The 25,797-nt window shown below is 41.0% G+C and overlaps 2 protein-coding genes and 4 non-coding genes across 10 annotated transcripts in view; 4 read left to right on the plus strand and 2 right to left on the minus strand.

Moving 5' to 3' along the window:
- LOC118300861 (dixin) overlaps positions 1 to 3,226 on the minus strand; it is an 11,156-nt gene extending 7,930 nt beyond the window's left edge. Inside the window, exons 1-5 of the mRNA XM_035625689.2 lie at positions 2,945 to 3,226; positions 2,065 to 2,194; positions 1,140 to 1,265; positions 818 to 1,049; positions 307 to 408 (exon numbers count right to left, since the gene is read on the minus strand). Of these exons, the coding sequence (XP_035481582.1) occupies positions 307 to 408; positions 818 to 1,049; positions 1,140 to 1,265; positions 2,065 to 2,194; positions 2,945 to 3,007 (653 nt within the window). The 5' untranslated portion in view covers positions 3,008 to 3,226. The remainder of the gene's footprint in view (positions 1 to 306; positions 409 to 817; positions 1,050 to 1,139; positions 1,266 to 2,064; positions 2,195 to 2,944) is intronic.
- A 1,162-nt stretch (positions 3,227 to 4,388) lies between these two features.
- LOC118301626 (cilia- and flagella-associated protein 54-like) lies at positions 4,389 to 25,784 on the minus strand. 5 transcript variants are annotated; one of them, XM_047337006.1, is made up of 56 exons: positions 25,418 to 25,784; positions 25,184 to 25,289; positions 24,771 to 24,920; positions 24,438 to 24,603; positions 24,184 to 24,242; positions 23,574 to 23,717; positions 23,114 to 23,227; positions 22,680 to 22,769; positions 22,252 to 22,444; positions 21,966 to 22,064; positions 21,720 to 21,832; positions 21,470 to 21,584; positions 20,936 to 21,021; positions 20,699 to 20,818; positions 20,344 to 20,491; positions 20,184 to 20,236; positions 19,961 to 20,086; positions 19,620 to 19,857; positions 19,256 to 19,389; positions 18,767 to 18,961; positions 18,557 to 18,649; positions 18,254 to 18,442; positions 17,968 to 18,086; positions 17,719 to 17,866; positions 17,369 to 17,524; positions 17,127 to 17,249; positions 16,677 to 16,793; positions 16,403 to 16,523; positions 15,852 to 15,941; positions 15,634 to 15,760; positions 15,408 to 15,498; positions 14,822 to 14,895; positions 14,503 to 14,700; positions 14,066 to 14,232; positions 13,825 to 13,988; positions 13,495 to 13,704; positions 13,094 to 13,293; positions 12,520 to 12,655; positions 12,068 to 12,197; positions 11,678 to 11,836; positions 11,392 to 11,583; positions 10,963 to 11,050; positions 10,665 to 10,835; positions 10,496 to 10,562; positions 10,125 to 10,310; positions 9,943 to 10,029; positions 9,728 to 9,847; positions 9,367 to 9,414; positions 9,061 to 9,202; positions 8,579 to 8,745; positions 8,291 to 8,445; positions 8,074 to 8,194; positions 7,702 to 7,861; positions 7,436 to 7,593; positions 4,838 to 4,984; positions 4,389 to 4,723 (listed from the first exon to the last, which is right to left on the minus strand). In XM_047337006.1, the coding sequence occupies exons 1-56, from the start codon at positions 25,564 to 25,566 to the stop codon at positions 4,595 to 4,597; spliced, it is 7,548 nt and encodes a 2,515-aa protein (XP_047192962.1). In that variant the 5' UTR covers positions 25,567 to 25,784; the 3' UTR covers positions 4,389 to 4,594. The 5 variants fall into 5 exon arrangements, with proteins under 5 accessions (XP_047192962.1, XP_047192964.1, XP_047192961.1 ...); XM_047337008.1 differs by having other exon boundaries at positions 13,825 to 13,985; positions 20,184 to 20,239; XM_047337005.1 differs by having other exon boundaries at positions 20,184 to 20,239.
- On the plus strand, positions 5,520 to 5,592 carry trnar-acg. Its single transcript has one exon. It is a non-coding gene; the product is annotated as a tRNA-Arg (tRNA).
- Positions 5,944 to 6,015, plus strand: trnah-gug. Its single transcript has one exon. It is a non-coding gene; the product is annotated as a tRNA-His (tRNA).
- Positions 6,701 to 6,773, plus strand: trnar-acg. Its single transcript has one exon. It is a non-coding gene; the product is annotated as a tRNA-Arg (tRNA).
- On the plus strand, positions 7,031 to 7,103 carry trnar-acg. Its single transcript has one exon. It is a non-coding gene; the product is annotated as a tRNA-Arg (tRNA).
- Positions 25,785 to 25,797: the final 13 nt, after the last annotated feature.

The following is a 25,797-nucleotide window of genomic DNA, read 5'->3' on the forward strand; positions in this document are numbered from 1 at the left end:
TGACAGTTTACATGTGAAAATGATCTCCTTTACGTGTTAAAGTTAGGAGCACCACATGGCTAGTTATCTACTTTACTGAAGGTAGGTTGATCACCTGAATAAAATTATTTTCCTTTACATTGAGAAGGCACAGAGAGGTAAAATCATGTATGTATGTATGTATGTTGTTTAATCTCTCTGTCTGGGCAATGTACAGGAAATGTATTTGGTATGGACAATTGAATTCGAGCTACTAGATTAAATGACTCATGGCATTACTTGTTTAATTACTACGAGAGACTTGAGCTCATGTAAAAGCAGATTTACCTGATAGGCTGAGGGTCGTCCTGCTCCTCTGGAGATCCTCTTTCATACTGTTCAACCAGTGCACGAACACACACACTCTTTTCCACGTCCAACCCCCAGCCACTGAAAGATGGCAGACAAAGCAGATGCAATTTATTTTAAAGGGTTTTTTTTGCATATATGAGGAGACATACAGTATGCTAGCAGTTGTGAGGGAGGTAAATTGGTAATCGCTGTTTGTCCACTAGAGGCCGGCAAAGACTACACATGTATCTCATAAATTACTGCAGTGCAAGAGAACATTTCAGAATCAGAAATACTTTATTGATCCATGGCGTTTTGTTACAGTTGCTCCAACCAAGAATAGAAATACATAAAGACCTACACTTATAATAAATATAAATATAAAATATAAATAAGAAGAAATATTAAAGGAAGTATCATATGTGTATTCTGTGCATGATACTGAGAATTACACAACGATACTGACAGAGAATTGTGTTTGTGTTTATAATTGTTGTGACCAGTGTACCTGTGGAGACGTGGGACTCGTGCAGCCTGTGAGGCATCGAATCGTGCTGATGCCAGTGCAGCAGCAGCATCCTGTGCTAATGCAACAGTGGAGAGAGGGTTGTGGCTCACGTGGCCTCTTGTCGAGGTCCTCCCGCTTCCGGTAGCAGCCCTGTGGTTGGCGGAGGGTTTGAAATGAGCAGCCAGCGCCAGAATGATCCTCATTACAGATTTCAGATTGCCATCCACAATGTCTGCACAGAGCAAGGAAGCACATGAAAAGTTTAGAACACCTATTCTCAAAATTGAAGAAGGAAAAAAAGAATGTGTTCTCTGTGATCTACCTCTTGCGGATATGTGTGGCATGCGTATGTGTCTGGAGGAAATGAACTGCAAGACTTGCTCCACATTCCTCCAGCTTTCCTCTCTGTTTTGTGGCGTCACATACACTCCCTCCAGCACTTCACCAGCTGACAGTTTCATGGAGATTTGAAAGTGAAAAAAGAAAGAAAAAAAGAACAGAGCTATTGGTTAGAAATAACACAGTACATTTCAGTTTCAACTGACACCATATTACTTTTAAACATTGTGAACATTTTAGGTCAATTTTCCCTTTTCATTTTAAGAAATTTTAATGGAAACACTGAAAGTTTATTCATAATTTATAAGCATGTAAATAAAGGCTTGATGCACATATACAAATTGGCACACAAAATAGTTCAATTAGAAATTTAGAAAAAACTTTACTTATGTGATTTTTCCTTCATTCCAGTATTACTCAACCGTGTGAGCCATGTATATTAGGGTTCAACCGATTATCGGCACTGATATTCACCATTTTTATGATTATCGGTATTGGTAATTTTTCAAGTCGATTTGCCGATAAGATAATTTGTGCTACTTTGGCTCTGTCACCACTTTCTGAACTATAGCAATGTCCCATCCATGTTTTTTTGTTCAACTTCATAATAATGCTGATGATAGCTCCCTGCAATTTGTGTGTTAAGATCACGTTGAAAGGCTCTGTGAATTAAACATATGCTTTAGGGCATTTCAACAAAATTGTGCGTTAAGAGTTTGATTCATTCTAAATGTTGACACCTTTTGACACTTTTTTACTGTAGTCAAATAGATTAGTAATAATCGGTATCTGCATGGGCCCAGAAAATGCAATATTGGTGGACCCCTAGTGTGTGTGTGTGTGTATATATATATATATACATACATATATACATATATATATATATATATGAGTCTGTGTGTACTTACCAACTATCTCTATCAGCTGTGTGAGCACCACTCCATCCTGCAGGTCATGCCTGAGGCTCGTGATGGGCTTCAGGCCCGGTTTCCTCTTCAGCTGAGAATTCACCCAGGAAATATAGGTTGCCAGCTGCTGCTGCAATTAGTCAATGAGACACAAGCACAAATCCAACAAACCGCAACACGTACACAAAAATACACACACACACACACACACACACACACACACACACAACAACAACAGAGCAGGGGGGACAAATAAGGCCGAGACCCCTGGCATAACAAATGAGTTCCTTTGTTTATTATGTTGGCACAGGGGGAGGAGGGGGCAGGGTCAGCCTATTGTCCCACCGCCTATTAAATTATACTTTTGTTAATCGGGTCGTACATATGAATGTGTGTTGGGTCCAGAGTGAGCCGGTGGATGAGCAGAGCTCGTCTCTCACCCGCCCCACCTGCACCGTGTGGTCACGTGACAGCCCGTCGTCCGGGAGACGTTAAAAAGAACGCACCCCGTTTTACACACAACACAACATTTCACTTAACGCCCGAACCCAAAACAATGGTTTGGTTTGTTTTCTAAGCGTTTAAAAAAGTAACACAAACGCTATTTGGTTATATCGTGTTCCCTTTAAAACCATTACACTGCATGTTGCTGCTCGCTTACTAACAATATGTAACACAAATGAGTTTGTTTTTGGTCCAAACCGCATATCGACGTGTGCGAGCGGGAAGAGAACGTAAACAATAACTTGGATGGACAAACAACACGACCCACCATGCTCCTATGTTGTTAGCATGTAACCGTTAGTTGGTCTCCCGCTTGGTTGTTTATAGTTACCCTAACTTCATGAACACTGGTAACGCAACGCGGGGTGAACGTTACCTCGTTAAAGCTCCCATGAAGAACCTCGTCCAGCAGACTTCCTCTCGACAGTGAGGCGATCATCTTCTAAGTCCAACACCCCATTGGAGCTAGCTCGCCGGGGCTAGCTTCGGTGGACACTCGCCCGAAACAACGGCCCCCACTACCCGTCACTAACTACCGCCGTGCTCCTGCAGACGTCAACAAACCGACACAATCGGTGGACCATCAGAGGCGAGCTACCGTTACAAAGACCGACGTCAAGTCACCGACATACACAACTTCCGGTTGCAGTTTTAAGAATAAAACTACTTCTAACCGCTGCTTCCGGTATCGACAGTGCCTCCTACAATATCCGTGAAGAGTTCACACAGTGCAGTTTTATTTTTGTTCAGGTAGCGTAATATATGATAAGTAAATAATAATACATTTTATTCATAGAGCACCTTTCATTGCTAAAAGCAATCTCAAAGTGCTAGAGTAAAAGATAAATATTAATTTTCTTTCATAACTCAATATTAATGCAGATAATTCCGAATATAGTATCATAATCACGATATGACACGCTGACTTGATGCTACTCATGACACCACTGTCACTTTGACATTGTAAATTTGTGTTCTGTCTTTATTTTTTTTATACTTATATTTCATTCTATCTTATTTCACCTGTGTTCGTTTAACCCATAGGGATAAAAAAAAAGATAAATTTAATTCAAACCGGAGGTGGAAATAAAATAGGGGTAGAATGAAATTAAGTGTATATTGTCAAATAATTTAATAATGTAATCAATCTGTAATATCACCCTTTTTACCCCTGAGTCTTATTTGGTAAAAGTACTAGCATTTCTGAACCTGACAACTTCCCTGGCTCAACTGACAGTTTGACGGACTTCTTTTGGAAAATGAAGAGGGGAAAAAAACACAGAATCAACATTATCATTTTCAATTCATCATGACAACTTACAGTAACTGAGAACATCCACATACGTATTCTTGTTCAGCTTATCAAACTGTCTGCAGGTCAATTTATTATTTGCATTTATGCAATGCAATGCTCCTGCATATTCTAAATAGCCATTGTAACAGCAAAGGAACAGTTACAGTGCATCCGGTTTTAAATACCAAGTGGATTTCACAATGTTTAATTTCACCAGGTTACCCGAAATATCCTTTTTCACCAGGTTGCTCAATACAGTCGTCTTTAGCAAAACAAGCTTCCCAAGGATATAAACAGACACATGCATGTGGCATAACCCACCTTACGGCTGTCATTCTATTCTGGCTGTGTGGCTGAGTATGGTGTGCTTGTAGGACTGGAGGTGCTTGGATAGCTCAAAGATTGAACTGGTGCATGAGTCTCTTTCAAGCTGGCTGATCGTAATGACTGTGCAGAGACTGTCAATTCAAAATAAAATGACTGATTGATCGCACCATCATTTTCAAGGAAAAATGTAATGATTTTCTTGGTTTACAATGACAGTTTAATGGATTTCTCGACTGTTTTTTAGGAAAAAAACAAGCAATTTGAAGTCATCGCCTTTGACATACGGTGAATCAATTACTTGAATCAATTATATTTATTAATAATAAAAACAATTAATAGCTGGACACCATAGATGTTCTCTCTGGGCTTTTTTCGCCAAAAAGTATGAAAAATGATGTTCTTTATTTATTGACTGATTCGTAAAGTGGTCTGTTCCAGTATACTGAGGTAGGGAAGGTAGATGTTTCGGAGTCCGGGAGGAGAGAAACACACCGTTCCATCATCCAACACCACATTCTCTCCAAAAACACATAGCTGAAAGAAATGAAGAAAAAGTATTAAATGGTAATGTTTATAACTTTGCCCTACTTTTTAAATACTGTACAGATATCAATTATATATACACAGTATGTCTGTGTGTTTGTGTACCTGCTTTTGCAGTATTTTTTGTGTCAGTCTAAGAAGTGTAGGGCTCTGTTCTTGTCTCAGGTCGCTGAACAGCAGGGTGGCCCGAGCCAGAGTCACACTGGACCTCAGTGGTATGAATGTCCGTCCTGAGAGCAGATCCATTGCCTCCTATACACATGCAAACACAGACAGAACATACAAGCACTGTGATGACTTTGAATACATATTTAACAATTACAATTGTGACATGCATTCTCTACGTCTAGACCTAGAGATATGTCATCCCAAGAGAGATGCAGACAGTTGTGTGACATGGAATTTGTTCTACTAACACACACACACACACACACACACACACACACACTGCCACTTCCTCTCTCCGCTCCCTAAAGCTTGACCAGTACTGTTAAAAAGCTGTGTTCCCCCATCAAAAGCCAAACCTTGTAAGCAAACATTTATCAACAGTTTTTGTTATGTTTAGTATTATTGCTGTTCAATACTCATGATGTTTATGTTTGTCCTGCCATTTGTCTTTTAGCTTTGACCAAGTCACACGTACAGCCCTCATCCACCCTCACCCACCCGTCTTCGTCGACTGAGGCAGCCACAGGGCCCTCACCCACCCATCCTAGTCCACTGAGGCAGCCGCAGGGCCCTCACCCACTCTAAACCGTCCCGTCCTCATCCACAGACGCAGTAGCAAGGGCTAGTGGCGCAATGGATAACGCGTCTGACTACGGATCAGAAGATTCTAGGTTCGACTCCTGGCTAGCTCGGTAACTTTAGGTTATCAATTGTCCTTCATGTCCAAACCCTCCTATCAAAAACATACTGTATACTAAAAGCATAAAAAAAATAGACTATGGTCTTATTAACATGTGCTAATAAACATTAGAAACCTTTCCATCATAACCATCATCTAACCACAGATGTTTTTAGAGCTTGATGGGACTCATTTGGATTTTAAGAACAAAGTTTTGATCCTGATGGACATGTAGCATTATTAGTCAGTCGATCCATGGAAATTCACTATCCTTTTTCCTCATTAAGGGAGACAAAACATATAACATAGCACTGCCCTCTATATTGAGAGCTAGAGATATGTTTTTCCAAGAGACAGCAGAATGGCCGTGATCGTATAGTGGTTAGTACTCTGCGTTGTGGCCGCAGCAACCCCGGTTCAAATCCGGGTCATGGCAAAAGTTCAGTCTATGCTGTATAAAACCCTTTACATGGTCAGTATACATATTGTTCATTTGGATATGTAGAGACATGTCCAAAAAATACACACCCCAAAACCTACTAGCAAACACACAGGGCTAGTGTTGAATGGATAACGCATCTGACTACAGATCAGAAGATTCTAGGTTCGACTTCTGGCTGGCTCGGTAACTTTAGGTTATCAATGTCCAAGCCTCCTATCAAAACATAATGTATACTAAAAGCATAATGAACCCCAAAAATAGATTGACATCTTATCAACATGTGCTAATAACCATCAGAAACCTTTCCATCATAACTATCATCTGACCACAGATGTTTTTAGAGGTTGATGGGACTCTTTCGGGTTCTAAGGACAAAGTTTGTTCCTGATGGACATGTAGTATTAATAGACAGCCGATCCATGGAAATTCTCTATCCTTTTTCCTCATTAAGGGAAACCAAACAAATAACATGGCACTAACCTCTATATTGAAAGCTAGAGATATGATTTCCCAAGAGAGATTCAGACAGAAGAGTCAATGGCCGTGATCTTATAGTGGTTAGAAACCCTGTACTGACCGACTTGGTAGGTCAGTTGACCAGCATTCTCTAAATACATGGCGAAACCATTTACAAGCAGTTATGTCAAGTGAAATCTGTTCCGCGGGCACACAATTTGCAGGGCTAGTGGCGCAATGGATAACGCGTCTGACTACGGATCAGAAGATTCTAGGTTCGACTCCTGGCTAGCTCAGTACCTTTAGGTTATCAATTGTCCTTCATGTCCAAACCCTCCTATCAATACATATTGTATACTAAAGCATAAAGAACCTCCAAAATAGACTGACATCTTCTCAACATGTGCTAATAACCATCAGAAACCTTTTCATCATAACTATCATCTAACCACAGATGTTTTTAGTGTTTTATGGGACTGATCTGGATTTTAAGGACAAAGTTTGTTCCTGCAGTTATGTGAAATCCAATCTGTCTTAATATGAAGAACACACAGGGCTAGTGGCGCAATGGATAACGCGTCTGACTACGGATCAGAAGATTCTAGGTTCGACTCCTGGCTAGCTCGGTGCTTTTTAAGTTATGTTGTTCACTGGTGGAGATCTAAACCAATCTCACGTATGACCGCTCTGAAATCTAATTGACAGAAATCCTCCGTAGTGACAGAGAATTTTAATCCCTGCGTTTGATCAGCAACAGCGAGACACAGGAGTCTAGCTGACGTGACACCCGCATTCGACTAATCACACCCGGACCCTCCCCCTCACACACACATTGGCCTAAACTGGTAGACTCGGTGCCTCATTTTTCAAATTCTTCAAATTTGCAAGTGGTCGCAAAATGCAGTCTGGAGCCCTGGTGTGTGTGTGTGTGTGTGTGTGTGTGTGTGTGTGTCGGTACCTGCAGCATTGCCATGCTGTCATCGGTGTTGCCTCTCTGGGCCTCCAACTCCGCAGCTTCGACCATGAAAAGGGCTTGCATATCAAGCTCTCCCCATTGAGCACATTCATTACGACCCTCCTGTAACACCCAAGCTGCCTCTTCATTCAAGTTCCTTCCTTAAAAAGACAAAAAAAAGTAATCCTCCAAGTGTAAATCCCACACCAGTTCACAAAGCAGGAAAGATAACTATTTTGTTTTTGTTTTGACGCAACACATTACCGGACCTGGAAAAACAGCAGCGGTGCCACAGATGTGTGCAGCCAGGCTGCGGACCAGAGCCAGGCGGCAACGCAGCCACAGAGAAACTCCAATTCTCTCACTAGCCTCAACTGTCCTCGGACAGTCTCCATGCAGGGGATTCAACAAACTGCAATCTTTAGTACCCTGAAGTCAGGAATATAACACATACCAGTGACATTACCACATTTCTGCTTTTCAGGTATCACTTAAACAATGTGTAGGTGTTGTCAGCAGTTATATTTCAGGTGGTGCTGTTGGTTGTAAGGATGTTATGTGAAGACAGTACACAGATAAGGATTTAAAGAGGTTGAATTTGTTCAAACAAACTATATTTATATAAACTATGAATATGCTACCTGGTCACTTCCTGTCATGGGATGTGGGAGCTCAGACACAGGTTTCTGATGGTCAGATATGGATCCTATGATTAAAGTTGACGTCTGCATCAGCACCAGGGATGAAACTGCCATCTCAGAACTGAAGGACGATATCCAAATGGTCAGGATAGTCAAAGCAAACACACACACACACACATACAAAAAAAAACAGTTCACATACATAAGGCTGATGTACCTTAATGCAACATGTCCTTGCTGCAAGTAGAGGTCCGCCTTGAGGAGATTGGACTCTATTTCCAGTTCCAGGTTTTCTATTTCACTAAAGCACTGAGATGTGAGCGGCTGTGATATGGAATGCAACAAGGAGGATACTCCTTCTAACAAAAGGATCTACAACAAAGGACATAATAAATATCGTCAAGTTAACACAAACAAGTTAGGTGCCAAAATTCAAACAGTTCAATGCAGAAAGTAATGGCAAACACCTGATGTAAAGATCTTATTGAAAATGAAGGAGTGTCACCTTAATTCTTTCTGGAGTGAGATTTTTCTCTGTATGAAGATCCAACAACTTTGGCCTTTCTGTCTTTAGACCGGCGCTCTCGCTGTCCAGTTCATCATCATGTTGATAGTGTTTTGAGTTCACTGGACTCATTGTTATGCTGGCACAACCTACTCCATCAACAGAATCTGAAAGATATTCCCAGCATATGCATATAAATTTAGATCCACAGTTACTCTTTGAGAATGAAATCAAATGATTTATATTCTAAGTGAATGTGAATGCTTTGGTTCATAATTAGAGCACAGTATGATAAAAAAATGAATATAATGTAATAGAGTAACTCTTAGTCAGGCCAGTGTAGTCTCATGTAGTCCCACAAGACTAAAGGTAGTTACTCAAATCTAAAAACTGTAACATGACTTTTAACTATTTGATGCACTAAATAACCCATCCTAGAGATAAATTTGTGTCTCAAGAAGACATAGAGCTTGCTTACAGACCTGGCACAGAAGGGCCTTGTACAGTGTTGCTGAGCGCCAGGACTAGTTGAACTCGAGCCAGGTTGAATCGGAGGCACAATGTGGATCCATACAATGTTTGGACCGCCGGAGCAATGTCACAGTTCACAAGTTCTTCCAAAGACTGACCACAAGCAGAGTACATTCATCAAAAACAATGTATTAAGCAAGTTAAGAAAACTTTTTTTGGGGGTGGGGAATCCTAATTTTGAATTTATGAAACAGTAGCGGAGACAGAGAACAAGTCAAACAAGAAGACTGACAAAAGAAATGCCATACAAAACTTACCACAACATTGTCCAGGAGAGACTTGTTGCTACAGAATGTCTTCTCAGGCTGCACAATAAGGACAATATTAAATATATCTTCAGATTATGGCATTTATATCGAAACACATTTTCAATTCTGTGCAGAGGCAGGACAAGAACATATATTTTTCTATACTTACAGAAAGTCTGCCATGTCACTGTACTGTATATGTACAGATGTATTTACACAAATTCCATAAATAATACAGGTACAAACACAAGGCCAAAAGGTTATACCAAAAACAATGAACTACAACACCTCTTGATATTACCAGTAACCAAAGGCTTCGAGAGAAAAATGGGGAACATATGTTTGTGTTCCTGCGTGTGTGTACTCATACTTGGTGATCGTCTGTGGCAATGTAGTGTCCATTAGGCAGAATGATGCCTATTCCTTGTGTGAGCTGCACTGCCTCCTTTGCAGCTTCAGTGAACAGGTACAGTTCAGTAAGGGCACGGATCTGCGGAAAACACCCACACAGATTTAAAAAACTCCACTACAACTACGAAAGGAAAAATCATTCATGTGTGTATAGAAGACGACACGAATGCTGACCTTCAGTATTTTTCCCTCAACCCAACGTTGCACATCTCTGCAAACAGTCCCCACGAAATGTAGGTAAAGTGCCAGTATGGGCAATAGCTGAAATGACATACATAATTCAACTTTCAGTCAATGATGTATCTTGAGCGTCGCAGTTCAAAATGAAGACAGACAGACAGTGTTGATGTGCGTACCGTGAGGCAGTAGCCTGTGGTGAAAAGCCAGTGGCAGATGAAGTTAAGGCTGGTTACGGTGGTACCGAGGTGAACCCGGTGAGGTTCCGAGAAAAGGTCGACTCCTGGGAGCAGTTCGTCTCCGATGCTGTGGGAGGCGTACAGGAGGTCAGCCTGGGGTTGAGCCAGAGAGCAGCAGAGTGCACACTGGGGAAGGGTCAACACACACGCATGTTAGAAAAAAAGCAGATGGATAACATAAGCTATAGGAGAGTTTTGAGTATCGAGTATCTCTGGCTGGACCTGATGTGCTGGCTATGGGAAAGTATGAAAAAAACAAAAGGAAAACATGTTTGTGAGGAGACAGATAAATAACCCCATGGAAGTATTACCTTGAAGAGGTGAGCAGAAAGAAGACAGCACTTGGTTCGCTGGCTGATATCAGAAGTCAAGATATGCCTGCAAATCAAAAGAAGTCCCACAGGAGCAAAGGCATTATGTATGCAATTCACACAAAAAAAAGAATCATGTAAAATCAATGATACCTCCACTGAAACCTACTGTGCAATCTTAGCAGTGAGCCCAGCAGCCTGTAGACATCCCCAAATGCCAGCCTGTTTCAGGGTTTGTTGCAGGGAGCCACTTCCAAACGTCACGCCATCCCATTTTTCTACTATGCCTGAGCACCCTAAGGCACAATCTACAGCTTTGCTCCAGGATGAGTGTGCTGCCCTGGAGATAAAACACAGGCAGGAGTTCATTTATGAAGAGCTCAACCTTTTTTGCTGTATAATTGCAGGATAATGTACACGATAAAAGGCACACATACACACACATGGGGATAAAACAGATTTCTAACCGTATGTTTCCGTTGTAGAAATGTAGGTTTCCCATTTCATGCAGTGCCTGAACTCTGAGGGAGTCGTGACTGTTGGCCTGGAGATACTCTGAAGAACAGGTGGATTAAGGAAAATTAAGACCTTTATGACCCTGACAACCTGGTAAAAAATTCATCCAGATATTCCATACTGTTATCTGGTAGCCTGCTGGTGCTCTCTCTCGACTGACCACCTGTAATCGGACCTGACTTCCCGCTCTATATGCAAACAAACATGTACATCATTGCCTTTTGCAAAGACCAAATGCTATGTTGTTTTTGACCATAAATATATCAATGGATGGAAAACACAGAGAAGTGCAAAAAAATCTTTTGGCTCATTATAAAACTGTAGTTGGACAGGTAACGTCATCTGGGTAGGTGGTCGTTTAATGCCAGGTCTGAACTTACTAATGGAGGTGGAGTATGCAGCAGTGACAGTCGGCATGTGGTCAGCACTGATAGGGCGGCTGTAGAGAGCATTTGGTGTTCTGAAGTTATCCTCTCTCAGGTCGCAGGGTTGGATGTTTGGACTGGACATAACTATAGGACTGAAATCTACCAGGCTTTCAGAATGACAGTTGTGCAACTGTGCTGTAAAGCCTGAATAGAAAGGATAGAAAGACAGGCAGCGCACAAACTGTGTCAGTAAGAAACAGTGGTTGTATGAGTGTCACTTAATCAGAACTGGACTCACGGGGCTGCGTATGTGCCAGAAGCAGCGTCAGCAATGAGCGACTGTGCTGGAAGACCTGAAGACAATGAGGTTTTCTCTCAAGAGCTCGTTGGTAACAGCTCAGTGTGTCTTCTACATCGAGAGGAACACACACCAGGGACATGGAGTGTACTTTTGCACCTGGGACACAGAACATATATGCATGAAAACAATGCCCTTGCAAACTGTCACACAAAACCTTGAACACTTGGTATGGTAAGAAAACATGGTACTGTATCTCACCATTCCACCAGTCCTACATTATTTTGTAACATTTGGAGCATTTCAATTATACAACGGCCAGGAATCACAACACACAACTGTTTGTGAGAGTAAAACAGGCAGATATGAAATGAGGCTGGCTCTTCAAACCTTTAAGCTCAGCTGCATCTGGAGGAGGGGAGTTTGGGAGCGATGCTTTTTTCTGAATGGGCAGTTGCCGTGCCTTGTGAGGGGTCCACCCATTGAGCAACTGGCAGCCTGCATAGCTCCTGCAAGTCACCTGAAATATAATGAAGAAAGCAGCACACAAATGACACTCATAAATTAGTTTTTATAGACTGAATATGGCAAATACACATGATGTGAGTATGTTATCAGATTATATGATGCTGATTGATGACTTTGCAAGAAATAATCATTTGACTTTTTTCTTTTATCTTCAAGCTGCATTTGCTTGTAGAAGAATCAAATCACGGCTAAAAAAAGATTAATACTTCATTCATCTAGCAAGATAATCAATCAACGCAATACCACGGCTTCTATGGAAGAGTTTTATTGGATTACAGAATTGGAACATGCTTCTGTGTGTGAGTATGTTCTACCTCCTTGCCAGTGACTCTCTGTGTTTTGACATGGTGTGGTTGTGGAACCACAGGGCCTCCAAAACAACTGATCCTTTCAAGAAGCCTCCTCTGAGCATGGACGAGTAAAGGAGTTATAATGGAGGCGTAACGTTCCCTGAAATAGAGACACACCACTTCATCCACCAAAACATTACACTGATACATTGAGACCTAACCTTTATGGGAAGGTGCTTTTTGTCCTCTAAGGAAAATCAAGTCCCAACAATGTGACTCAGTAAACAGATTTATATTTGCGTAACACAGAACCATGGGCATGTACCCTCAGATAGTTCCCCAAGTGACTCATTGATTGGGAATTACACAATTTCTGAAAGGTTAATGAGCAAAGTGTGGCTATATTAAATCATAAAAAAATTGTGTTTTGTGTGAAAATCTATGTGATTCACTATTGCAATTATGTGCTCTGTTTTCAAGTCTTTTAATAACTGCTTTACAAAGCAATTTATAATTCCATTTGTGCGGCACCTGAAGTTTTATGATGCCAGTATAATCTGTGTTATTCAAATAAAAAAAAAAAAATTGTTGTATTCACCGTGTGTATGAGTTGAAAAGTAAGGCAAAGTGGGCCAGGGTTTCCCATTTGCCACTATCATGGAGCCGCTCCAGAGTGTCCAACACCAAGATGCGGACCCAACGCAGGTCCATATGGGTGCTTTCATCCAACGGGGCTGAGAAATGAAGACTGGACTCGAGTTCTCCCTCAGTCAAGTCACTGTCATATAAACTCCACAGCTAGTGGAGACCAAGATGAAGATGAGAGACAAAGAGGCAGGACACAACAGGACTGTGTCATCTTTACCAGATGCAGACTGTCGCAACAGATATTGCAATCTAGACATTTTGTTCTTTGTCTTTATTAGAAAGGAATAATTATGTGTGTGAGGTTTTAAACAAGTAGGTCAGTGTGTGTCCATAACTGCATGTGATACTTACCCCTAACTTGTTCACCATGTCCATGATTAGGTCAGAAGCCAGCGACAGCAGCCGGGTGAAGGTGGTGTGCAGCTGTTCTGCTGTCAAGGGGGAGTCAGGTTCAAGGTGAACATCTGTTTGAGCGAAGGAAGCAATTTTGCAGCTTTGGTCCCACACAGTCTGACACATGCACCATAGAGTGGTCCAATGGCTGCCACGATGGGCCAACACCTGGAATACAACCGCGCACAAGCTCAACAAAGCTTGGATTTACACTGTATGGTCACATGCACTGAACTGAATTTGTCTACTTGTGGGTGAACGTATGTCCGTGTATGTGTGGAACAGTACCATGGCCCTTCGGAGATGTAAAGCAGCTTTGTTAAGCGAGTCCAGCAGGATGGAAATAGGTTGTCCACTCATCTCAGTCTGCTGATCCACAGATTTAGAGGCGTCCTTTTCCTCTTCCTCCTCAGAACTCTCATCTGTGATATCTGAGTCATCGTCACTGACTGCTGAAAGTAAAGAAGCAGACAAGTGATGACCTCAGTACAGTAAATTTTTCTTATTATTTTTCAGCCATCTTTCTCACCCTCCTTCTTCTGCCTGTCTTTGTGTGAAGTCACTTGGACAACAAGACCAGAGTGGGGGGAGTCTCTCTTTGAGACCACCTCACTTTGAGAAGACTGCTGTGAGTTTCTTGCCACCAGGACACCAGAGTAGGCCAGAGAGAAATACGAGAGATTTAACTGGCTGTACCTGAGCAAAGCACAAACAAAACACAATATTACACGAGAATACAGTACATATACACATGTAATACTAATCAAACAATAATGACTACAAACACTGAAATATATTATATGAGCTGAGAAATAGTTGACAGAAGGTGAAGTTAAAGGGGCAGTAAGCGATTCTAAAGCCTGGCCTAGTGGTTAGCGCATCGATCTCCCATACCTGAGGTCGCGGTTTTGCTTTCCCCAAAATCGCTTACTGCCCCTTTAAGTTGCTGGTATCTTATGTTTGAACCTGTGCTGCAGGCCTCCTCCATGCAGCTGGTCTAGCTCCTTATGAAACAGAACCATATGTGCCTGAGCCATGCTGTAGTTGAGATGTGATTTCCACACTCGCTCCTCACAGCACAGGCTCCTCAGCTTAAGCAGCCTCTTGTTGCGTTGCACCGCAGACGCCATTGTGGTTAGTAGGTTCTCCACAGCCCGCTTCTCCCTACACAAGGGCAGCAGAGCCAGTACACATGTAGTTACATGAACACACATATACAGCTGAAATAACACACAACCTTACACCACAAACACAGTAATCCAACGCACAGATAATCACACGGTACCTGTTAGTTCTCCCTCGCCGAAGCGTGCTGTGATGCATTTTCTGCTTTATTTTTCTTGTATCATCTGGTGTGATCTGCAGCACAAAGTGTTCCATGTATATGTTACACCAAAACAAAGCAACTAACAGTGTCAAATAATCATTGAATTGTACATTCCATTTTTGTAGTTTTTGTGATAGGTTATTGTAATGAAGATGGCTGTGACGATTGTCTACAACATACAAAAGGCAAGAGAATTAAGAGCAACCCACAAGGTATTTGTAGATCATATGGTTACCCAGTGAATTTGGGCTACTTTAAAATATCAGAACCCAGAAAACATTATTCCTCATAAAAGCGGATTCTCTGTGTGTGCAGTTCAAGCGAATGTAAAGTTTTACATAGGCACAGAGACATAGATTTGATTATTAATATTCCGCATTCAAGAAAACCCATTGCACATTAAGTGATACTAACGTAGCTGGTTGGTAGAATATTGTTAAATAATGCAAAAAGATATAAACACCTGTTACATGCTACACATGTTGAGGAAATGTCTGTCTGTATGTACATGTATCTGTATATGTGTAAATCTGTATTTTTTTACCTGGGTTGGTTCATTTCCTTTCGGAGCTCTTGGAGTTCTTTTAATGTGATCGTTTCCCTCCAAACATTTTGTGGACATCTCTTCGTCGCGCCTGAGAAGGTCAATAACAAAATGTTGGAAGACATCAATTGACATTTTGACTACACCAATGATTTCAGCATGAAAAGAAATGATGATTATGAAAATAAAGATGATTTTTTTCCAAAAATCTTTGTTGAAAGAATACCTGGAAAGGAATTCAAATATGCTTTGTCCCCACTCCAATACGAGGTCTGGGTGACCTTCTTCCACGGTTCTCTGGAGTAGCAGTGCTGCGTACTCAGTGAAATATGCCTTGCATCCGAGCTTCATCACTATCAAGAAAAACGCACAGAAAGAAACAGATGTGAATTAACAAGACTAATTATTTATTTAAAAAAGGTATGTGAAGTGTATGCTATTTACCATGGTCATAGGCATCCGTTAATGTGCTACTGGAGATCACATCATACAATATGGTGGGATCCTCACAGCTAGTCAGTGGGTGTGCAATCTCTACAGAAATCAAGACATTTTCATTCACTTTGGAGGAAAAAAGATCACTTCGTTACTGCAGTTTATAGCTGAGGAAAAATTAAATGAAATATCTTAAATTTAATCTTTGTAATAATACATGCCAATGGTTGTTTTGGTCAATAACGTAAAAGTATGCATTTTGAACAGGAGCTTAAATTTAATAATGAACATGCTACATATACATGCAATTGCTTAATGTCAGCTTCCATTGGTTGGTCAGTAATTGGCACACATTAAAAGTAAAGCACATTGTATTATTTTGTTGCCCAAAACCTTTGAACTAAAATAATCCTCAACATTTTCAACAAGCACGGCTTCAGTTGCAAGTAAAAAGCCAGAAACTGTAAACTTCTTGCTATTACACCCCACCTTTGTTTCAAACTTGTTGAACGAAAAACTAAAATTATTGAAACCACTACGCATGCGTGTCAATGTGCTACCATTGTCTGTGGTGAGAGCAGCTCCAGATCCGATTCTTTTCTTGTTTTTCGCATGCAGCGCCTTTAACTGAAGGCTTATCCTCATTTCACTCTTGATTGCAGCATGATCGACTACCTTGGACTGCACACATAGAAGAAACACCGAAATACTAGAACTATGGAGCAGATATTCTTCCGTTGGTGAACAATTAAACTGGCTTTATGTCATAACATAACCTAAAAATATAGCAGTAAAAAAATCTGAACATATATTAATCATCACACTTTTGCTTACAGCTTCATTGGAGATTCTCCTGATCTGCACCCGGGCATCATAAACCTCCTGTAGTAGCCTGCGACCACACTCCATCAGTAGGAAAGCCATCTGATGCTCCCTGAGCACACGCAATGTCTATTCAGGAAGGATGAAGAAAGAGAAGTCATTTTGATGCACAGCTCATGGGTAAATATCAGTTTGCACATTTGAAAATCGAAAGTCACTGTGGATGAGAGAGGTGGATAAATATGCAAAAACTACCACCAAATTTAAAAAGTAATGATACTTTTAATCTACTTGGAATCATCTGTAAAAAATGATCTATGTAATGTAATGACGTTATTTTTGCACAAGAATTAAATACAGGGTAAGTGCCGTGTTGATTGAATTAAACAGTTTTTAAGAACTCCGGAAATGCTGTTTTCTGAACACACACAAACTGAATAAACAATACAAACACAAACACACCTTTGAAAGATAGTAGGTAATGCAGGCTATCATGTGCATTAGTGAGTCTAAGATGTTTCCAGCCCATTTTTGTTTGAGAAGATCTGAATTCTCCTCCAAAACGATCAAGCATTTTTTCAGCACCTGAACATCAGAACACAAACAAAGGGCGTGAACACACAAAGTTATGAATTATCTAACAGTTTGTATCACGTTAGATTAGGACACAATGTTATTATGTATGGAGTATTTTGTTTGCATACTTGTACCACAGGGTGGCAAATGATCTGATGGAAGATGAGAGGTGCCAAAAGGCCATAGCAGTTTACTACAGCTTGCAGGGCAGCAAGACCGTCATTCAAACACATTGCCAAGTCCATCGCCACCAGCATGCGCTCACACTCTGCCAGTCTGGCTTCCTGCATGAAAGTACATATCACTTATTTGGAGTATGTTTATTAAGTTCTTTGTTAACAATCAATGCAATAAACTTTTACAATTTGATGCTGCATTCAACAATAACTATCAAAAAAACCTGTTATGCCTCTGAAAGGTTGTAGTCATTCAATCTGGCAAATATACAGATACTTCTGGATCCAGAACAAATTGTTACCTGTTCCCAGATGAACGGTCCAGTGTCACTGAACGAGTCACAGTAGAGAGATCCCTGCTGAATATTGATCTCTGTCTCAATGAAGATTGAAATCAGGAACGACTGACACAGGTGAGGAGAAGAGACTTGTAGGGTCTGTTTGTGCAGCCTTTAGCATGGTGGAAGGGGACAGAGTAGAAGGAGTTTATAAGTGAATGCAATGAAATAGAGACACCTTGACTTGAACTGTGAATATCTTTAGCCCCTCACCTTGTGGTGACAAGGCTATCCTGCGTACAGTGGGACCCAGGGTCGGGGGAGGTAAAGTGGCTCCACAGTTCCTTGCAGGCTCTTTTTGCTAAGGTATACTGCTCTGTTTGAAATGCCACCTGAGGGAGGAGTCAAAAAGAACTTCACCCTTAATCCTGCCTTTTCTCTTTCCATCCTACACACCCAAATTAGGTGACAAGTACACCAGAGTGAAAGTGTCGAACAAAGGTTCTGCTTGGAGGTTTTCGAGTAGATGCTATTTGAAACAAGTTTTGACTCGGTGTACCTGAACCAAGTGAGCCCACGTGGAAAGCAGTGGTACAGGCATAGATGCCAGCAGTGGGAATGTTGTCTGCCCAATGGCGTTGCCCAGTAGCTTGCCCTGGCTGTTGTAGGCAGCAACAGCAAACACATATTTCTCATTGGGCACCAGCCCCTCCACCCTCAGCAGGCACTTACCAGATACTGCTGGTACCTGGAAACACACAGAGTCAGGGACTAATATCATGGACACACATCGGGTCATGGAAGATGACAAAATTTCCCCCGACTACACCTGAGATTCTTCTGTGAAAGAAAGAAATTGTACCATATCTCCAGTTCCTGGCAGGCCGCAGTCTCCAAGGCGGACTTTCCGGTTAATGCCCTCAGCTGCACGGCTGCAGAGCTGGTACCAGCACACCTGGTACAGTACCACACAAAAGTACAAAGAAAAAGATGAACAGTATATTAATTGCAGTGGATGATTTGCAAGTTGTAAGATTGATAATTTAACAACATAATCAAAGGGGAATCTCACTTGTCCCTCCAAATTATAAGGCGCTGGGGTAAAGGTTAAGGAGTGGTTAGTGCGTGACAGAAGGATGGGTGGAGGTGGAGGGTTTTCTTCCACCTCTTTCCTTCCTTTGTATTTATTTTCAGATGAAGTAGAGATGGTGGAGATATAAAGTCTTCTCTCCTCTACTTCCGCTTTCTCTATCAGGGAGGAAGCCTCCTGGCAAGAGCACATGGACAAGCCAATTGAATTTTCATCACACTTACCTCAATCACCAGTTCTTGGGAAAATTAGCTACTAACAAAGAGTGTAATGACATTTAAGGAAAAGGTTTGAATTCCCAAAATTGACAAAACTGTTTCATTTCACTGTTAAACATGTCTTCAGCCAGAGATGTTACTGAAGATACCACCAGAACAAGAGAGCTTTTATTACAGTTATCAACAGGATATTTGTCCCTGTGTCCAAGAGAGCATGAATATGTGTGTGTGTGTGTGTGTGTGTGTGTGTTACCTCTAGCAGACTCTTGGTTTTGCTGCTCTTATTTGTTTCCATGCTGTTGTACACCAACAAGGCCTTCTGGATCAGGAAAAGAGCTTTGGACACTTTGTTCTTCTTGATCCGACCCAACAGCTCAGACTCTGCAACTACATACAACGATGGAAATATCAGTACAAGCCACCATATTTAGAGTCATATTTAGTATTTATGAGTATTTAGGATAATGAACTATGATTTAAACTTCTGTTCATACAACAAGTGCGGCATTGGGACATTTCTATTATTATAAAATTGTGTACAAACTACATTGAATTTGGCTAATTGATTCTTAAATTCACCACAATAGTAAAGTTGTCAATGCGTCAGTGAGTCTGACCTGCATTCAGGTGCAGTAACTTGAGGGAAGCCCTGTGGTGAATGATGTCCAGCTCTAGATGACGGTCTATGGCCAGCAGGGGCACACGTGTTGAGTTTTGAGAGGCTTTAATATCTGATTCTGCCTCAGTTTCCACTTCTTCTTTTTCCTTCTTACAGATTTCATCATCCTCATTTCCCTCTTCCAATGATGTCACAGAAGATCGGGAGGGAGTCGACGGAGGGAGGGGACACAATTTCTGTCAGATCAAGAAGAAAACAGGGATCCGCATCACTCACACCTTCTCGGTCTATACTGATCTTACAGTACAGTTATGAGTGTTGGACAGGTTGGCTGCCCACCTGCATGAAGGCAGAGTCCATGACTGCTGAGCGACCTGGAGGCAATGTAGCTACGCCCTTTCCCAGGGCAGTAAGACCTCTCTTCACCACCTCACACACCATCTGAAGCAACTCTGTACTCGAACTCTGAGACAGAATAATGCACATCATTATTTCTTAACACTTGACAATATTCAGAAGTATCATTTGATGCCATGCATATGCAGTCAAATCACTTACATACCTCAAGAAGAAATAAAGAGCGCACCATCACGCCATCACCGTCTGCTCCAGGAGCTGCTACACAGAAAACTTGAGAATAATCATACTGTCATAACTACGGTGTGTGTGTGTGCGCGTGTGTAAAATGGACGGAAACAGGGTAGGTGAACCTAATGCCTCACCTGCATGTTGCGTTTCCTGTCTGCGTTCAGCAGCACTCTCTAGCAAAATGACCAATGTGTGGATCATCTCTGTCATCATCATGCAGTCCACAGTTTCCAGGCCATATGCAGAGGCTACCTCACACAGTCTAGACAGACACCACAGCCACTGCAAATATGTTTTTAAAAAAATAATACCGCACACAAATTAAGATAAATAAGTGGGATGTGTGCATTAACCACAAAGTGAAATGTTCAAGTAAATATAAGTTCATGTATGTGTTTTATCCAGTCTAAATCAAATATATGCTCACTGTGCAGGAAAAGGTCAACCATTTTCAGTATTGATTACCTTTAAAAGCATATAAATATGTACCTTGTCGTACTTGTGTTTAAACTCTGGGTTTTGCATATTGGCCCTCTGCATCACCACCTGCACTTTACCCCAGAGATATAACACAACATCCAATACCAGGTCCACATCTGGCTGCACCTCCTACAAAAACAGACAAGTACAGTAAAAAAAAAAACATGCAGACATGAACATGTCCTCCTCTGAACAAAATGTAATCTAAATCCTTGACGGATCAACACACACAGCATGGAAACTTACAGAAGACGAGCCACAAACAGACTTGTGCAGTGTGTCCACCAGGCAAATGAATTCATCGCTCATTGACAATGAGGACCTGTGTCTGTCTGTTGGAAACATCGCACACCAAAACCACATCAAAATGCAGAGATAAATGATAAAATCAGTGTTAGATATTTTAAAAATCAAGTAACTGAGGCTCAGTATTGAGAGTCTTATCAGTCCTTAATCAATGTTAGGCTACGTGCATGAAAAATCATCTCAAAGCATATTGGCTTATATTCAGCAAGCAGTAACTAGGTACCTAGACACCCATCTTAGCAACAAGTAAAAGCCCCAAGTGGGCCTCATAATAATTTGAAGAACTTTCTGTTAGAAGGTAACCACAAGCAATCAAGGGAAAGAAGCCAGGTTGTTCATTTGATATCAGCAATGCGATACGAGAAGACGTGGACAAAATTCAGTTTCTATTAATCTATCAATTTAACTAAATAAATGTTTATAAGCCTAAAGATCCAAGGAGGTTCATATGTGGCGCAATTTTACTTTTGCTACCTTCAATCATGTTGTTGTCTTTTAGACGGCTCCTCTGGGACGTCAGCAGATTGTGGAAGCCACCAAGTAAAGCGAGCTCAATCTCTGCCTTCCTGAACGACAGACCTTCCAAACCCTGACACAGAGAGACACAACTCATATTAACTTACAACGGAAACAAGAATACACAAGTGAGAACTGATAGAGATGGAATATATTGCCCCTTTTTAGAATGATGACAATCACAGTAGATTGTTTGTGTGCTACTCACAGACAAAACCGGCAGCATCTCTCTGGAGAGTACAGTGAATGCACCTGACTGCTTGTACTGATATAACAGCTTAATAAACCTCACCGCAGACATGATGGATACTTTGTTTTCTCCTGGTAACACAACAGATCACATCATTGTAACACAACATTTCCAGACCACTGCACAGAACAAAAACCTTGAACTACATTATAAAGTCATGTGCTGGTTGTAATGTAAGAAAAAAAAAGGACAAAGATAACTAACCTGAAATGGCTAAATCCATCAGAGTGGATGCTGGCGTCGCTGCACTCAGACAGATGCATGGTGGGTCGTCACCCTTTTGCTCACTAGTGTTTGCGACTCCTTAACACACAGAAACATACACATTGCACAAGCACACCGTTCATTACAGAATGAGGATAGCACACATTCAACACCCAATTACAGTTTGAGCATCCAGAAGCATTTGCTGCACCTGAATGTTAGTTCTTAACTATGAACTTGCTGTTAACACTGCAGAGTGTTTCTCAGTTGTGTTTGTTTAACTCACCAGATAAGATACTGATGCCAGCAGACACGAGATCCAGGATCACCTCCTGCTGCTCTGGTTCATCTGGCATCCTAGTTTGCAGCGGGGGTGTGGTGCTGTCCCAAAGTGCTTCTAAGATGCCCAAAAACTGCGCCGCGCTGCTGTCAAACAGGGCCAGCAGCATGCGCCCTGTTGTTGTACGGGGCCATGGCACCTACAGTTGACATAGACAGGCATACTGTATAATCCTAAGTACAAAATTTGTTTACCATGTAAGCAAACTCCGAACTCCTTTAGAATAAGTGCGGCAAAGTAAAATTTCAAAGTAAGTAGATAAAACTACAAGGTAAACCATTTACTTAACAATAAGGTATACTACACAGACTATACCCTTAGTATGATATTTAACATTGAATGTGATGATACAGCATTAAAGAGGATCTTATTACTTTACGGGCGCTTTTGCTTTTCAGTTTGAGTATGGGTTTTTGTTTCCTCCTGGCCTCATACACTGCTCGTTTGAACACCATGGCGCCCAGCTGTAAAAGTTTAAAAAAAAAAGTAATAAAAAATTAGAATCACTTTCAATTTGATAAAACAAAGTACAGTATGTTAACAATCTAGATGCGAGTATAAAAAAAGGGTATTCTGGGATATGAAATTAACAAAAATATTCATACATCTCAGAAGACAACAATCTGTATGTGTCTGCATTATTAATAGCTTCTGCTATTTGGACTTTAACTTTATTTGCATGCACTATATGTTCCTTGCATCCTTTATCTGTTTTTTTTCTCTCCTGATTGTGAAACGGTCTCCACTCTGTAATATTTGATCACAGTAACAGTATTAAGAGTTTATGTTCATGAGAGGAGTCTCTTGCCTTGATCGAGGCTTCTTTATAAGCTCTCTGAGTCTCTCTAGTCGCAGGAACTTTACTCTGCTCTTCCAACTTTGCTTGCTCATTGATTCTTCCGAGGGCTCTCCTGGCAAATGCCTGAAACAATTGAAGACACAAGAACAACCCTAAAAAAACAGTAATAAGACTTCACCAAAAAAAGTTAGAAATTAATTTTTTTTGATAACCTTTTCTGTGACTTCAATATGTGGATGAAATTTAATTTAGATATTCCATACATGGTGCCAGTATTTTATTTTAACATATTAAAACCTAAGCATGGGAAAACATTGATATATACTGTATATATACATATCAAAGCAAAATGTATTAATATAGTCCTAGATAATTTAGGACTGTATAATAAAATTCATCAAATTAACATCAGAGAGATGCTGATGGCAAGTTGGCTAACAGAAGACTGCTGATGACGTGCGTCTCTCACCTCCGCCTGCACTGCAGCCTGGTTGTCATAGTAACAGTGGCACACAGCACAGTAGAGTGTGACAATCCATGGCAGATACTCAGCTGTCATCAGAGGGATGCAAAGCTCTAAACTGATGCTTGCCCACAGAAGGTATTCAAGTGCCTGGACAGGATCACAAATGGTGACATCGAGGATTATGAAAAATTACAATAATTTGCCAGAAGGCCAAAACAAATCATTTGAAAAGACTCTTTGGCAGATGAATAACAGGTGAAACAAGAAATACAGAAGTATGAGTTCCATCAGTTGACCATAGTCAACATCACTACATAAAAGAAAATAACGGATAAAAATCATAAAACGATACCACTGTATAACTCTACATGTGGTAACAATCTTGATACGTTTTGTATGTGTCAGGTTAACTTATGTATTTGATGAAACAATGTATCGTGACCTTTTTTTTTAGAAAAGCCTAACCAGGGACAGGGATTGCAAATTAGCCTTGAATATATATCCTACATGCAGTATATGTGTATCAAGCTCCTGCAACCTGTTACAATATGTTTACGTATTGTCGCTGCAAAAAAAACTAATAATTCAAATAAAAAAATATATCTCTAAGTACCTGTGCACTACAATCCATGGTAATCAGATAACGGCAGATGGTGTAGATATGTAATGAACCTGGAGAAGATGAGAAATAAAAATAGAAAGATGCACAGTACAGGGTTAGTTCTACAGTGGGATACTAAATACAGTAGAATTCATCATTTCTCACTTCACTTTAAACAGTAGATGTATTGTCATGGCTTAAATGACGGCACACTATGCACATGTTAATTTACTGTCAGACAAAAAAGCAAGTTTTTACTAATATACCATTATATATTTGCCAGCAGAGGTGCTCATGTTGCTGGAATGCCTGCATCATGATCCTGATAAAGTTCAGCACACGCAGTACTTGACTGAGTCCGTCCTGCCTGAGGACACTGTGGCTTTTCTCCAGCTCAAATATACAAAGGGCACAGCCTTGCATTGCACGGACCTACACACACACAGACACACACACACACGCAGAGGGAATTTAGAGTAGAGAAATCAGAGTTGAAGTACAAATATCTCAAAATAGAAATGAACTTTTTCCTTGTCCGCAGTCAAATATACGACACGCAGAGACACTCTCCACGCAAGCTCACGTATAGTACAGTGTACCTTCATGGCAAAGACATCTTGGTCTGTATCAAAACCCTCAGGGAAGAAGCAGGCCATGAAGTGGTCCACACTCGCAATGTCAGTTATTTTCAGTGGGTTGACCTGAGGCAGAAGGTGACTGTAGCCCTGCCAAAGAGCCAGTTGGTGCAACTACGGACCAAGAGGAGAGAGAAGACAGATGTAAATGGAAACTATGGAAGTTTGCTGTGCAGGAGACACCTCGGCTAATCGCTGCGCTCGGTTCTGTCAATTAACAGAATGTAATCTGGTTATATAAGAGTATATATACACACACACATATATATATACAATGCAAACTATGCATGTTATGTGGACTGATATGATTATGTAGCAAAGATATAATTTACATGTGGAAACTAAATGTTGGCAGGTAATAGGCTACTGTGAATTACCTTTATTCCAAAAAGAAAATCTGCAACCTGCAACATTCGCTCCTGGTACAACAGTGAGGGCAGTCGATGTTTGTACTTTCCCCATATCTCCACCAGAGTTCTGATCCTGCACAAAGAGACACATGTCAGTATTCAACTTGATTTATTATTAGACTGCAAAGAGCACACAACAATGTCAAATGCAAGTGTAATATAACATTCACTCCAAAGTGAATTAAGCAGAGACAGACTTGCCCTTTAGCATAAGAGCCGTTGTTGTCTTGGCTGTCCGAAGAAACCACTCGTCTCATCAGTGTCATGAACGACTTGATGTCCCGGTCAAACGCCGAAATAACCGGGTTTCTTTTATCGAGTTTCCCGTAATAAGAAGCCGGTAAGTCCATTTCTGCCGCCACGACGGTGGAATGTTAACCAGCTCCCTTACTATCTGCTAGTTACTGTTTCCAACAACAAACCGGCGGGTCACCGGCTGCACCGCGGCCTCCGACGGACCGGAAACGAGTGACGCAACATCAAAGTGCAGCTTCATACGTGACCGCCACTTTGATGTGGTGCGAGTTGAAATTATTATTTTTTTAATGTTCGTTTTTTTTTTCGTTCATATATACTCGTTT

This window comes from Scophthalmus maximus, chromosome 2 (genome assembly GCF_022379125.1).
Source record: "Scophthalmus maximus strain ysfricsl-2021 chromosome 2, ASM2237912v1, whole genome shotgun sequence".
NCBI lineage: Eukaryota > Metazoa > Chordata > Actinopteri > Pleuronectiformes > Scophthalmidae > Scophthalmus > Scophthalmus maximus.

Bases quoted from the DNA above. Each gene is read 5' to 3' on its own strand.
- LOC118301626 (XM_047337005.1), bottom strand. From the start codon at position 25,566: ATGGACTTACCGGCTTCTTATTACGGGAAACTCGATAAAAGAAACCCG. The intron at 17,867-17,967 runs GTGAGGGGCTAA...ACCATGCTAAAG, and splicing joins GATAGCCTTGTCACCACAAG to GCTGCACAAACAGACCCTAC. The intron at 9,848-9,942 runs GTCAGCATTCGT...TGTTTTCCGCAG, and splicing joins TTGAGGGAAAAATACTGAAG to ATCCGTGCCCTTACTGAACT.